The sequence below is a fragment of the Elaeis guineensis genome, chromosome 6, assembly GCF_000442705.2.
Source record: "Elaeis guineensis isolate ETL-2024a chromosome 6, EG11, whole genome shotgun sequence".
Lineage (NCBI taxonomy): Eukaryota > Viridiplantae > Streptophyta > Magnoliopsida > Arecales > Arecaceae > Elaeis > Elaeis guineensis.
Genome location: NC_025998.2, coordinates 123,325,835 through 123,339,280, shown reverse-complemented (window position 1 = coordinate 123,339,280; position 13,446 = coordinate 123,325,835). Strand labels below are relative to the sequence as shown.

General features: G+C 34.5%; 1 protein-coding gene and 2 long non-coding RNA genes across 3 annotated transcripts; all 3 read left to right on the top strand.

The window, feature by feature from the left end:
* Positions 1-5,414: 5,414 nt before the first annotated feature.
* LOC140858835 (cytokinin riboside 5'-monophosphate phosphoribohydrolase LOG-like) lies at positions 5,415-5,735 on the top strand. Its single transcript, XM_073260114.1, has one exon. The coding sequence runs from the start codon at positions 5,415-5,417 to the stop codon at positions 5,733-5,735; it is 321 nt and encodes a 106-aa protein (XP_073116215.1).
* Positions 5,736-12,057: 6,322 nt separating this feature from the next.
* On the top strand, positions 12,058-12,540 carry LOC140858576 (uncharacterized). The gene is made up of 3 exons (XR_012142144.1): positions 12,058-12,123; positions 12,284-12,385; positions 12,479-12,540. It is a non-coding gene; the product is annotated as an uncharacterized lncRNA (long non-coding RNA).
* Positions 12,541-12,572: 32 nt separating this feature from the next.
* On the top strand, positions 12,573-13,129 carry LOC140858369 (uncharacterized). The gene is made up of 2 exons (XR_012141930.1): positions 12,573-12,838; positions 12,939-13,129. It is a non-coding gene; the product is annotated as an uncharacterized lncRNA (long non-coding RNA).
* The last annotated feature ends 317 nt before the right edge of the window (positions 13,130-13,446 follow it).

Sequence of the window (13,446 nt, the reverse complement as noted above, 5' to 3'; positions counted from 1 at the left end):
TATTTGAACTAATAAAATAACTATCAAGCTATTAACAATAAACTTGAGATATCTAGGATTTCTTGGTGTTATTTGCAATAAAATAACCTATCGGCAAAAACTGCATGTCTATGATCAGATTAGGTCAAAAATATCAGTAGCATCCTTTCATTATCAATAAAATCTTTTCTTATTTGTAACTAATATATGTCATTATAATATCTATTAATTTAAGGGATTAATATTTTTAATCAATTTAAACCATCATGCTTTTGCTGTGCACTCTGATCTTAACTTATCAAATTATATAAGTTTATCAAAGATAAAAATATCCTTGTATGTTAGATCAATCAAAGATAGATCCAACCTTTCAATTTTTATATAGATCTTAGAGCAAAATTTTAAATTTTTTGTCTTTACTATCCCTTGGGCATAGCACATCAAAATTAAATCTTGATCTACTTTCTATGTTTGAAATCATTGCATAAGCTTCATCACTCCAAAAGAATCCAACATATCTAGAATTAATTAGAGTTAACCTTGAATTTACCTTACAATCATTTAGATAATTTTCAGATCAATCTTTTTTTGCAAAAGAATTAACTCCAACTTGAACAAATTAGAAGAACTCAAGTCAATATCTTTGTAAATAGAATCAACTTTATTATTTCTTGTAGAGCTTCTTTCGTCACAGTCCTTAACATCAATCGATAAATTCAAGCAAAATCTTGTCCCTTATATGTTAAGATTTATATAAGTCATTCAAAATTTAATAATAACAGGAGATCTTAGATCAGCTAAAAAAATTTAAACTTTAACTTGAATAATTAATACACTCTACTAACTTCAATAATCATAAGAAAAATTAAGAAATCTAATCCAAAGATGGTAATATGAATTATTAAAGATTTTATCATAACATATATATTATACTCTAACAAAATCAATTTTCATATTCAATTTAACAACAATATCAAAACATCCTAGATCTATTTAGAAAAGCAAACTTCTAACTTAAAATTCAATACAACTTGAAAGATCAAGAAATCAGATCTAAATATAATTTTTTTTTGAATAATCAAAGATTTCACCAAGATGTATGTCTCATATTTTTATAATAAAATCTAAATATATTATTTTTTTATCTAAATTTGAGTTTCATATATGATCCTCTTATAGGTTCAATGCTCGAAAATATTTCTCTCTCATATGATATAATTTCTTCTTAGACTATACCCTAATTAACTTCCTTCTGATAAGTCTAAAATTTATAATACTCAGATAATTAACATCGAAATCAAAAAAAATTATCATGATCTTCACCCATATAAGTTTAGCATTCTAAAATCATCAAGTATACTCAACACAACATATCAATATCTCTCACTTCATTCCAGGGTCAATATTTCTCATATTTAGGTCAATCTCACTAATTGAAATCTAAGATATAACTTGTCAATTCTATTATAGACATCATATGCCACTTATGCATAAATTTCATCATAGTATCTATTCATTCGAAATCCAAACATTGAATCTTTTCTTCTATGTCTATCATGTCCCCAATGATCATAATCTCCAGTTCAAATATCACTAAAGTTACAATCTTAGATAATTATAACTTTAAGCTCAAATACCACTTAAGTCATATTCTCTAGTAATCTCTAAACTCTAATATCATTCCATCACATCCTTAGTGATCATAACCTTAAGCTCTAATATTATCTATCATACTCTGTTGATCATAATCTAAAATTTTGATATAGCTTATGTCACAGTCTCTAGTAATCTTAAACCTAAACTCTGATACCACTCTGTCACGCCCCGAACCCAATATCTGGATCGGATATGTGATGGCTGCACACTTCCTAAGATGTCCTAAAGAATATGCAAGGTTTAAAATAATTCATTACAATATCTCAATATCTATAAATAATAATGGTCTATTTTTATAATAATAAGCAAAATTTATGCAATTACAAATTTAATTTCTTCTATCATCCAACTGGATATTAATAACACTCTATCTATTCATTCGCTCACCCACAAATCCAAACCATTGTCAATCATAAACATCCTATAATTTTGAGAAGAAAAAGAGAAATGGATAGATGTGAGCTTTACAGTCTAGTAAGAATCTCACATATCATACCAGTATAATAATATAATTTAAAAATAATGATAAGCAATATAGCATGAAATCTCATATTCAATATCCAGAATATTATAAATATCCACAAAATGTATATCAAATATATGTCAATCATCTATCTTGTCAAAAGAGATGTGTTATCATAAGTTAACAAGTGAAATCCTTTACCAGTATTACTTCATGTCTTGTTATTTATTCCTCTTATCACAATTCCATCATAATTCAAAATTTTTTAATCTTTTCTTTCTGACTTTGGACTAATTAAATCATTCCTCAATTCTTGATTTGATCCAAAATCCCTTGCATAAGTCCGTGGGGGTTGTCCTAGGTATAAGCTCCTGACGAACTGTCTGAAGCATAAGCTTTTGACAGGCTATTCTAGACATAAGCTCCTAGAGACTGTCCCAGGTATAAGCTCTTGGCCAACTATCATAAGCATAAGCTTCTAGAGGCTGTCTCAGATATAAGCTTCTGACCGGCTATCCACATGATGAGGCTAGTCTAAACTATATCTTTTTATTTCATATTAAATTTTTCATATCAATTTCAGTTTGAAATGTGATTAAAACAAGTATATTAGATCTATAGAGTCATACTATTAATTACTGGTGCATATATATCTAATCAATACATAATATACTCATGCTAAAAATTATACATGAAATAGTTATATTTCAAACATGACAAATCCATCCATCCAAATCCAATGATATAAATTCAACGATACAAATCCAATGATAAAAATAATATATATAATGATGATTATGTACAGAGATTCTTACCTCTAGTAATCAATCTAAATACAAAAATTGATGAGCTTCTCAATCTACGAATCTGAAATCAAGATATTTGCTCGATACCTTCTTGTATAATAATTATATATCTACATAATCAAGATTAAACATAAAAATCATGTGCAATTAAGGACAGAAATATTATGAAAAAATTTCTAAATATTATAAGTTCAGAACTGTCCTAGGGTCAACCAATGATCTGGGTTACGTAGGTATCTGGACCCTCCACACTACAAAAAAAGAGGCCATTAACGACTTTTTCGTGCCGACGCTTTTGAAAGCGTCGGCAGGTTGCGCTGACCTGCCGACGCTTTTAAAAAGCGTCGTTCTTTAACGACGCTTAAAAGCGTCGTAAACTATGTGCGTGTCAACGCCGACGCTTTTAGCAAAAGCGTCGTTAAAGTAACGACGCTAAAAAGCGTCGTTAGGTTCGTTTAATACCACCCTCCTCCCGTGCCCTAATCTATCTACCGCGCCGCCCCTTTCCATCTTCTCCTCCGCGCGCCGACCCCATCTCTGCCGCCGGTGCACTCCGGTCTTCCTCGCCGCCGTCCTCGAGTACCTCTCCGCCGCCGTCCTCCGAGGTTGGTCCTTCTCCTCCCTTTTTCTCTTCGTCTTTCAAAAGCTTTTGAGTTCTTGGTAATGTGAGGGGGGGGCGAGTAGGTGGGGGGTTGGTGCCGTGGAGAAATCGCGGGCCATAGGAGGGGGTGGGCTGTCGGGGGGTAGGTGGGCGGTGGCTCCGGCGGGGCGTGGTGGCGCAGAGAAGCCGCGGATCGTGGGGGGAGGTGGGCTGCGGTGGCGCGGAACCGGTTCTCCTCCCAAGGTCTCCGACGATCCCTCTTCTCGCCGGAGTGTAGAGGGACATGGGCTCAAGGCCGTAGGGTCAGGCCAGTGGCATCTGGGCCGATGGGGTCGGGGTGGCCGCAGGCATGGAGGGACGTGGGCTCGGGGCCGCAAGATGCCAGAGGGATCAGGTGGGGAAGGAGGAAAAGGGGGTTGGGGGCCATTAAGGGGGGTTTGGGCACCGACGAGAGGAGTCTCCAAATTTCTTTTGATACTCTCATGACAGTTTTTCTCATGATACTTGATTCTGTTACAATAGTAATTGCTATTCGTAGTTTAACAAATAATGTTTGTTTTTGTAAAATTCTTAGCATGAAAGATCAATTTTTTGTGTTGATAATGTTGTTCTCTGAACTTTGTGGCTGTTCCTGTTCTTAAACCAGTAAACTTCCACAAAATTCTGGAATTGCTTTGCATAATTTTGAACGACGTTCGGGAAGTGTTTTACCTCCTCCAAGGGACAATTTCTGCAGCAGCAACAGTAGTGTTGCTAAGGACAAATTTCTCATCCACTCTGTTGTTTATGTAAGAAACAACATAAAACAAAATTACTATTTATCCACATATGATTTTGTTAAAAATTTTATGAACAACATTGCATGCAAGCACATTTTTGCTTTCTTTCCTCTGTAATTAGGATAAATTATAATGGCATCTTTTTAATTTTTCGTAATTTATATTTGCTTATAAAAAAATTTTAATTTTTCAATTAGATCCCAAGCTGAGCCATCCGGCTCTTTTAAAATTCACGACCATATGATAGTCACATGAGATAATTTTAGATGAGAAGAAAGTTACTGAGTTTTGGTGAGAATGGGAAGGAGATCAGGTAGAATGGGGCTTCTTAGTCCCGTTTCAATCTAGTTAAAAGAGAGTTATTATTATTTTTTTCTTATTGAATGGGGGCTTCCTGATCTAATTTTAATCTAGTTCAAAGAGAGAAGAGGAGAGAATGAAAAGAGGAGAGACCATTGAGAAACAGAAGGAAGAAAAGAGGAGAAAATAGAAGAGAAAGAGGAGGAGAATCTGAAATTTATATAAGTATGAACTCTAATCTTTCACCAGCTCCTTCTTATGTTCTAGAACTGTAGGTCAAAGGGCTCCATTGAGGATCTCATAGGCCATAGCAAATTCCAGCATCAGTTTATTGGTGCTCCATGTACAAGACCAGAAAAGAATGCTATTTTTAACTGATTTTTTTCAAACAAAATTTCTCCTATTGAAAATTATTACAACAAGTTCGTTGGCATTGAAATGAAGCGTTAGGAACTGAGACGAGACGGTTACTATGAAGGATTCATCAAATAAACAATTGTAGATATAAGACGTTATAAATATTTTAGGATGCACATAAAAATCGTAAAAAATTATGAGGATGTTTTATAATTTTTCAACAAATTTTTTAGATTTTTAAATAAAAAAATAAAGTAGTGTTGCATGTGCATGTGTGTTTCTGTAAATTCATGCATTTTATCTATAACAAAATTAGCAACAAACAAGCCATCCAAAGAATAAAAAAAACCTTTTTCAAAATCATCATAAGTTCGAAACACATGCTTCAAATCCATGAATACATAGATCATAATACATAGATCAAATTAGGAGAGATTGAAGTGGTGACCCACATGCATGAAAGGAAACATAAGATGGCTCAGATGGCAGATGCTTTTATCGCTTTGCCTGGTGGATATGGAACGTTTGAAGAGTTGCTAGATGTTCTTACGTGGGCTCAACTTGGGATCCATAAGAAACCAGTTGGCCTTTTAAATGTTGATGGTTTTTATGATTCATTGCTGTCACTTTTCGACAAAGCCACTGATCAAGGATTTGTAACCCAAGCTGCTCACAACCTCATCATCTCAGCCCCATCAGCTAAGGAACTTGTTGGAAAGTTAGAGACATATGTGTGGAATTATGAATCTGGCTTTGTTTGGGATGTCAAGGATCAGACCCCTAGAAATGAGTAGAAAATATTTCTTTCTAACTTTTTCAGCTTGATCATCCTTAATTCCCTATTTGGTTATATGAGGGAAGAAACCGTTATTTATCAAAAATCTACCTCATTTATTTTCAGATTAGTTTCGTTTTGACGTACCCTACATATATGAGAGGAGTAAGATCCATTGATGAGAGGGGATTTGCATGCCTTTGTTCCGGATTAGTTTCATTTTGATATGGAAAATCGCGTGCAAAGATGATTTGTTAGGCTAGGACTGGTTAGACTTTGACCAATGGAAAAGCCACATCATCAAGTCTGATTTCACAATGACAATAGTATCACCGCTGTGTTGGAATCATAGAAAACCTATGAGCTGCAAAATGTTTGCTGCAGTGGCACGCTAGAATGCAAATAAAACTTGTTATTTAATAAATAACACTAGGTTCCCTTTTGTGAAAAGTATAAATAGTAGTTTCTATTAGGTTATGCAAGGAATATCATAATACAATAAAATATGAGTGATCAAACGGTATTCAAGGTTTGTACCAAAAAATTCTAATAATATATAAGGTAAACTACAAAGGATGTGACTACCCAAATCTAGTTTGTATGTCCTTATTTGACATGTATTTACGGTTGAAAGTGGCTTTTTTTGATTTGTATGGTCTAATGTTCACATACTACTGATCAGTCCAATCAAATGACACTTGTTTTTTTTTCTTTGTGGCTCTTAGCCTAATGCTAGCGAGATATCAAGCTTTTCATTTATCAAATTAGACTTCATTTTGTTGTGATTGAAAAGTTAAATATCTTTTCTGTTATATGGAGATTATGAGCACATGGTGCATAGTTTTCTATATCATTGTGAAATATTCAAGTTGGTTGATAATCTCTCATTAAATTGTAGTATTAGTTGCAACTTTTTATCACAGAAATGGCTAGATTTTCAAATGCATGCTAAGTAGATTTTCATGGGTGTTTTTGTGATGGTTGTGAATTTAATGCCAGGCAATGTTAATTATGAATTAATTTAAAAAAAAAAATTGCATTGCATAGAAACATAGACCCGTCTTTTGATTAATGTACATATTCTATTGTATCCGTACATTTATTTATTTTTATACGGATAAAAGAATTATGTACATTGATCAATTGATTGTCCAGTATGGACAGTTTGGAAAATGTGAGTAATTCTATAGGTCATTACCATAATCAAATAGTATGCTGAGGGTTCGGAATAAATTTCGGATGGTATTTTCCTTTTGTTCTTCCTATACGGAAGAACTAAGGGGAAATGCTGCCGAAATTTTTTTTGGCTCTTGTTGCATATCATTTGATTTTTGTAATTGACCTATAGAATTAATGCATTTTCTGAATGGGATAGGACTTTCTTTACCTATTAGTTGATGATAGCAAGCATTTACTATGTAAACTTTATGTAGCTGTTATTTTTTTGGATTTTATGAAATGACTGATATTTTTTACTCATTGCATTAATATAGATTGTATAATTTTTTTTATTTTTAGATAAATTGCAAGTTCGGTCAGTTTTATTCTACAATGGACAAAAGTTGGATAAATAAACCAAGGAATAGTAAAGAATATTTAGATGGAGTTCATGACTTCATTAAATTTGGTATGGAGAAAAGTAGTTTGAATGGAAAGATTTTATGTCCATGTCGGAAATGTGTAAATAGTTCTTCTTTAGATCCACAAAATGTTGAAGAACATTTGGTATGGAATGGTTTTTTAAGAGGTTATACCGACTGAATTTTTCATGGAGAATCTATGTTGCCATCATCATGTAACCAACCCTTGACTCATTGCGGATCCACTAGCCTAGAAGACAATTCTGCAAGAGATGATGATATAAGGGGTTTGATCACAGATGCTTTTGGATTTGATGTTCAAAATTTAGGAGAATCCAGTAGTATACAAGAAACAGTTGGGATGTTTGATGGATGTACGCATACGGAACGTATGCATGTTGAGGAGCCCATACATACATCTAATGATGAGACAGCTCGTTATCACACTTTAATGAAAGATGTAGACGAAGAATTATATCCGGGTTGTACAAAATTTTCTAAGATTTCTTTTCTTGTACATTTATTTCATATAAAATATTTGAATGGATGGTCTGGAAAGAGTTTTACCATGCTGCTCAAGTTATTAAAGGATGCATTTCCAGAAAGCACTCGTTTACCACCATCGTATTATGAAGCCAAGAAAGTAGTAAAGGAATTGGATCTTGGATATGAAAAGATTCATAGTTGTCCGAAAGATTGTATGTTATATCGGGGTGAAAACGCTAATCAAGAGTCATGCAATGTATGTGGATCTTCAAGATGGATAACACAAAAAGAAGATCGAGATGATGTACTGAATGAATTGGATGCAACGCGGAGTAAAAAGAAACCGGCTAAGGTATTGCGTTACTTTCCTCTTATACCTAGATTGAAAAGGATTTATGCATCATCAAAAACAGCTTCATCAATGAGATGGCATCATGAAGGACGTACAAAGGATGGAATGTTGAGACATCCAGCAGATAGTCTTCAATGGAAAGCATTTGATGATAGGCATCCTGATTTTGCCTCTGATGTTCGCAGTGTTAGGTTTGGCTTAGCTTCTGATGGCTTCAATCCATTTCGGACCCTGAGTTCTACCTACAGCACTTGGCCAGTCATTTTGATACCTTACAATTTGCCACCGTGGATGTGCATGAAACAATCATTACTTATCTTGTCAATGGTTATTCCAGGAGATAAGGGTCCAGGCAATGATATTGATATTTTTCTACAGCCTTTGATAGAGGAATTGAAACAGTTGTAGGAGGGTGTTGATGCATTTGATGCTTCCAACGGCCAAACATTTAAACTACGGGCAGCTTTGTTATGGACTATTAATGATTTTCCAGCATATGCCAATTTATCTGGCTGGAGTACAAAGGGACGGATCGCATGTCCTTGTTGTGGAGATTCAACACATTCAATTTGGTTAAAACATGGAGGTAAATTTTGTTACATGGGACATCGTCGATGGTTGGAAGCAAATCATCCGTTTCGATTTCAGAAAGATTTGTTTGATGGTACTATAGAATTGGGATGTGCCCCTATTCCACCTTCTGGAACTGATGTTCAGAGACAAATGGATGGCATGAATTACAGCTATGGTAAGCACTCAAAGTCCTCTAAAAAAAGAGGAAGGGATGATGTTGAAAGCTCAGTGCACGAAGGGTTACCAGAGGAAGTCAGTATCAGTACTATAGATGCAGAGTTGTTTCAAGATCCAGATAATTATTTCGAGGATGAAAATGAGGAAGACACACAGATAGCATCTACACAACAGCCAAGTAAACATTTATGGAAAAAATGAAGTATCTTTTTTGACTTACCTTATTGGAAACATAATCTTATTCGGCACAATCTTGATGTCATGCATATAGAGAAGAATGTTTGCGATAATTTACTTGGAATATTTTTAAACCTTGATGGAAAGAGCAAAGATAACATGAAGGCACGTCTTGATTTAAAAGAAATGGATATCCGACAGGAACTTCATCCTAAAATGCTTGCTAATGATAGAATTTATGTGCCTCCTGTATGTTACACAATGTCTGCTCGAGAAAAGGATAATTTTTTGGGAGTTTTGAAAAGTATCAAAGTACCCGATGGATATGCATCGAATATTTCACGATGTGTGCATCTAAAGGATCGAAAACTTTCAAATCTTAAAAGTCATGATGGTCACATATTGATGCAAGATATTTTTCCAATAGCTTTAAGATCGTCATTACCGAAACAAGTTGTTACAATTGTACTTCGATTATCGTCATTCTTTAAGGCATTATGTTCCAAAGTTATTGATCCTCGGAAACTTGATCAGTTAGAATCGGATATTACAATTACACTTTGCCAGATGGAAAAGATTTTTCCTCCTGGATTTTTCACTATTATGGTTCATCTGCTCATTCACCTAGCTTCAGAAGTTAAAGTTGGTGGACCGGTACATTATAGATGGATGTATCCTATTGAGAGGTATTATTGCAAACCTTAAATCTTTTGATAATTTTATTAGAAACAACAGCATACTGATATTTTAATAAATATTTAATTCTTGAAGGTATCTTGTGCGTCTTAAAGATTATGTGCGAAATAGAGCCTATCCCGAAGGCTTGATTGTTGAAGCATATATTGCGGATGAATGTTTGACATTTTGTTCAAGATATCTTCAAGGTGTAGAGACTATTTTTAGTCGACCTCAACGGCATAATGACTTTGTGGAGAATGCAGAACTGTATAAGTTCTTAACTGCTGGAAAATTCTTGGGAAGAGGTGAAGGTATTGTACTTGATCAAAAATCCTTAGCACAAGCACATCGTTATGTGTTACTTCATAGTGACATAATATCTGACCATCGCAGGTTAGTATATTTAAGGAATGACATCAAAATTTAAATTTTATATTAGATATAATATTCTAAATGATATATTTATATTTTATGCAGTGAATTTTTAATTTATCAGAGATGAGCCAATCATAACATTCGTCCTAATGCAAGGATTGAACAGCGATGGTTGGTCGAGTTATTCCCTATGTGGCTTTCGAATCAGGTGTGATTTATATTTAATTATGGGATATATTAATTTTTGATACATATTTAATATCAGATAACTCAACTGCACTTCGTCATATCATTTTTTGTTAGGTATCAAAGATGATGGAGACAAATAATTCAGATGAACTAATAGCTCTTGCTCGAGGACCTAACAAGATTGTGAATAGATATAACGGTTTCATAATTAATGGCTTTAAATTTCATACTAGAGAACGGGAGAAATTTAGAAAAACACAGAATAGCGGTGTTATGGTGGAAGCGGATGGAAAATCCTATTATGGTGCACTTAAAGATATCTATGAGTTGGATTATTATGAAAAATTTAAAGTAGTACTGTTTAGATGTGATTGGATAGACATAAACTCACCAAGGGGTTTGAAACAAGATGCAAATGGATTTACACTTGTAAATTTTTCAAGGTTGATACACACTGGTGTGTTATTGAAGGATGACCCATTCATTTTTTCATCTCAAGCTCGTCAAGTATTTTATGTACAAGACGCAAAAGATAAAGATTGGTTTACTGTCATCAAAACAAAACCTAGAGACTTATATGATATGGGAAATCAAGTGGAGGATGATGACAATGACACTTATACACAATGTATGCCCTACAATTTTGTGCCAGCTGATGATTTAAATGCTACGACGACGTTGGTTAGAACAGAATTCGAAGAAAACACTACTGCTTGATTGTTACTGGTAATAATTATTTATGATGTATATATTTTGCATTAATTATTATGTTATTTTACTCCATATATTAACTGATTCTACCTTTTATTTATATAAATGCTAGGTGACATCATGCGTCGCAGGGGACGATATGCTAGTGTGCAGTTTCAGTTTTCACAGACAGAGGCCGGTACATCTTCTTCAGCACAGCAGCCTGAGGCCAGTTCAGCTGCACAGCATTCTGAGCCCTGTCCTTCATCATCAGCACAGCACGATCCTCCTGTTCATCAGCCAGATGATGAGATACACGTGCAGGGTATATATTGTCTTTCATATAATTTTTTTTTATTTCATTTTATGTATATTTATGATATAGTTACTTTTATGTATTTTTTGCAGACGGATCCGGGAGAGTACGCCCCAGACGCGGACCCACAGTAGTACGAGATGTGTGGCAGATGCGTGAGGGTGAGAGGATTGTTGTGGAGTGCAATCAGCTAGGTCAGTCAATTAAGAAAGCTGCCTGCTTATTGACTTCATTTTTGGGGACTGTTGCTCGGAGGCCTCAGCTATGTCCGTTGGGCTATGCAAAATGGAATGACATGCTTCCAACGTACAAAGTTGAGCTCCTCCGAGTTATAGAGGTAATGAATTGATGTTCATACTGTATATAAATTGTTAATCATTTATATAATTTATTTCATTTAACTTTTTTTTTATAGAGCAAGTTTGTTCTCCCTCCATCCACTCATGATTTTATAATGAAGTCTCTCAACCGCAAATGGAAAGAGTATAGAGCACAATTGAAGAAGGACTATATGAGACAGGGTATGACAGAGGAGGAGGTTGCTAGGAATTGTCCTCCTGATGTACCCCCTCATCAGTGGATGGAGTTGGTTCATTATTGGTTCTCCGAGAGGGCACAGGTATATTATCTGTTTATTATCTTTTTTTCCTAAATATTTTATAAAAATATTGATTTTTATTATATATTGTATATATAACAAGTTCTTTACTTTATTTTACAGACTTATTCTGCTATTGGTAGAGCTGCATGAGCAGCTCAGTCTGTTCCTCATACATCGGGGTCGAAGAGTTATGCACGACTCCGACAGGAGTTTGTATGTTCCTTAAACTTTCATAATTAACTTTTAATTTTTATGTTCAAATATTTATATAACTAATATCATTATGTATCGTGGACCATGTCTGTATCATGATACTCATATATTTTTTTAAATTATCATAACTGTTTGCTTAAAATTGAAATTATTTGTGTAGGAGGATGAGCATGGGAGGGAACCCGGACAAGTGGAGTTTTATCGGATGACTCATACTCATCAGGATGGTACTTTTGTTCGAGATGAGTCGAGAGATTTATATGTACGGCATTATTAATATTATATTTTTTGCAATGATTTAAATTTAATTTTGTTAGCTATTAATGTATAACTCTTGTTTTCAAAAAAAATACAGGAGAGGGCTACATCTCTCATTGCGGAGCGTGACGACGAGTCCGCAGCATCTACGCAGTAGAGCTGTATCGAGGCTGAGGTATTCACAGAGTTGATGGGACCAGAGCGCTACGGCCGAGTGAGGGGTTATGGAGTAGGAGTCACCCCCACTCAGTTATCTGAGGTTAGTAGATATACGCAGCATGTTGCAGCAGATGCTCAGGATTCACGCGTTCGCAGACTCGAGGCGGAGATACAGGAGATTAGACAGAGTCGTGCCGCTGAGATGGAGGAGATGCGACAGAGCCGTGCCGAGATGCAGGCCATGAGGGGACAGATTGATCGCCTTACATCTTTATTAGAGATGTATGGTTCATCTCAGGTAAACACATAATATTAAATATATATTTTTGTATTAATTTAATGATTTATATATTTTATTTATAGATATGCAAATCATGCTTTTGATATATTTTTTGTAGGCTCCTGGCATATCAGGCACCCGTCGAGATAGCGGCACGTCACGTGGAGACAACGACGACCATCCGCCTGCAGATTGATGTTATTTTATTTTTGTTGTATTTTTATATTTATTTATATTACTCTTGATTGTAATGGACGATTAGTACTTTATTTTTATTTATATAAAATATTATCTTTTGGTTTGATTAAATTTTTTATTTCAGCTTGCTTTTGATGTGAATGATGGTGATTGTACAGGTGTGAATGTGAATGTGGTGATTGTACATGTTTATTGTATTGTACATGTTTATTGTACAGGTGTGATATGATTTCGTACAGGAATGTATTGTATTTTTTTTTTTTTTAGATAATATCTATATTTTTTTTTCCTCTTAAAACCTTTAACGACGCTTATAAGCATCGTTAAAATTATTTTAACGACGCTTATAAGCATCGTTAAAGACAAAAAGCCGACGCTTCAAAAAGCGTCTTGGTAGACTGTATAAAAGTCTAAGGTCATTAACGACG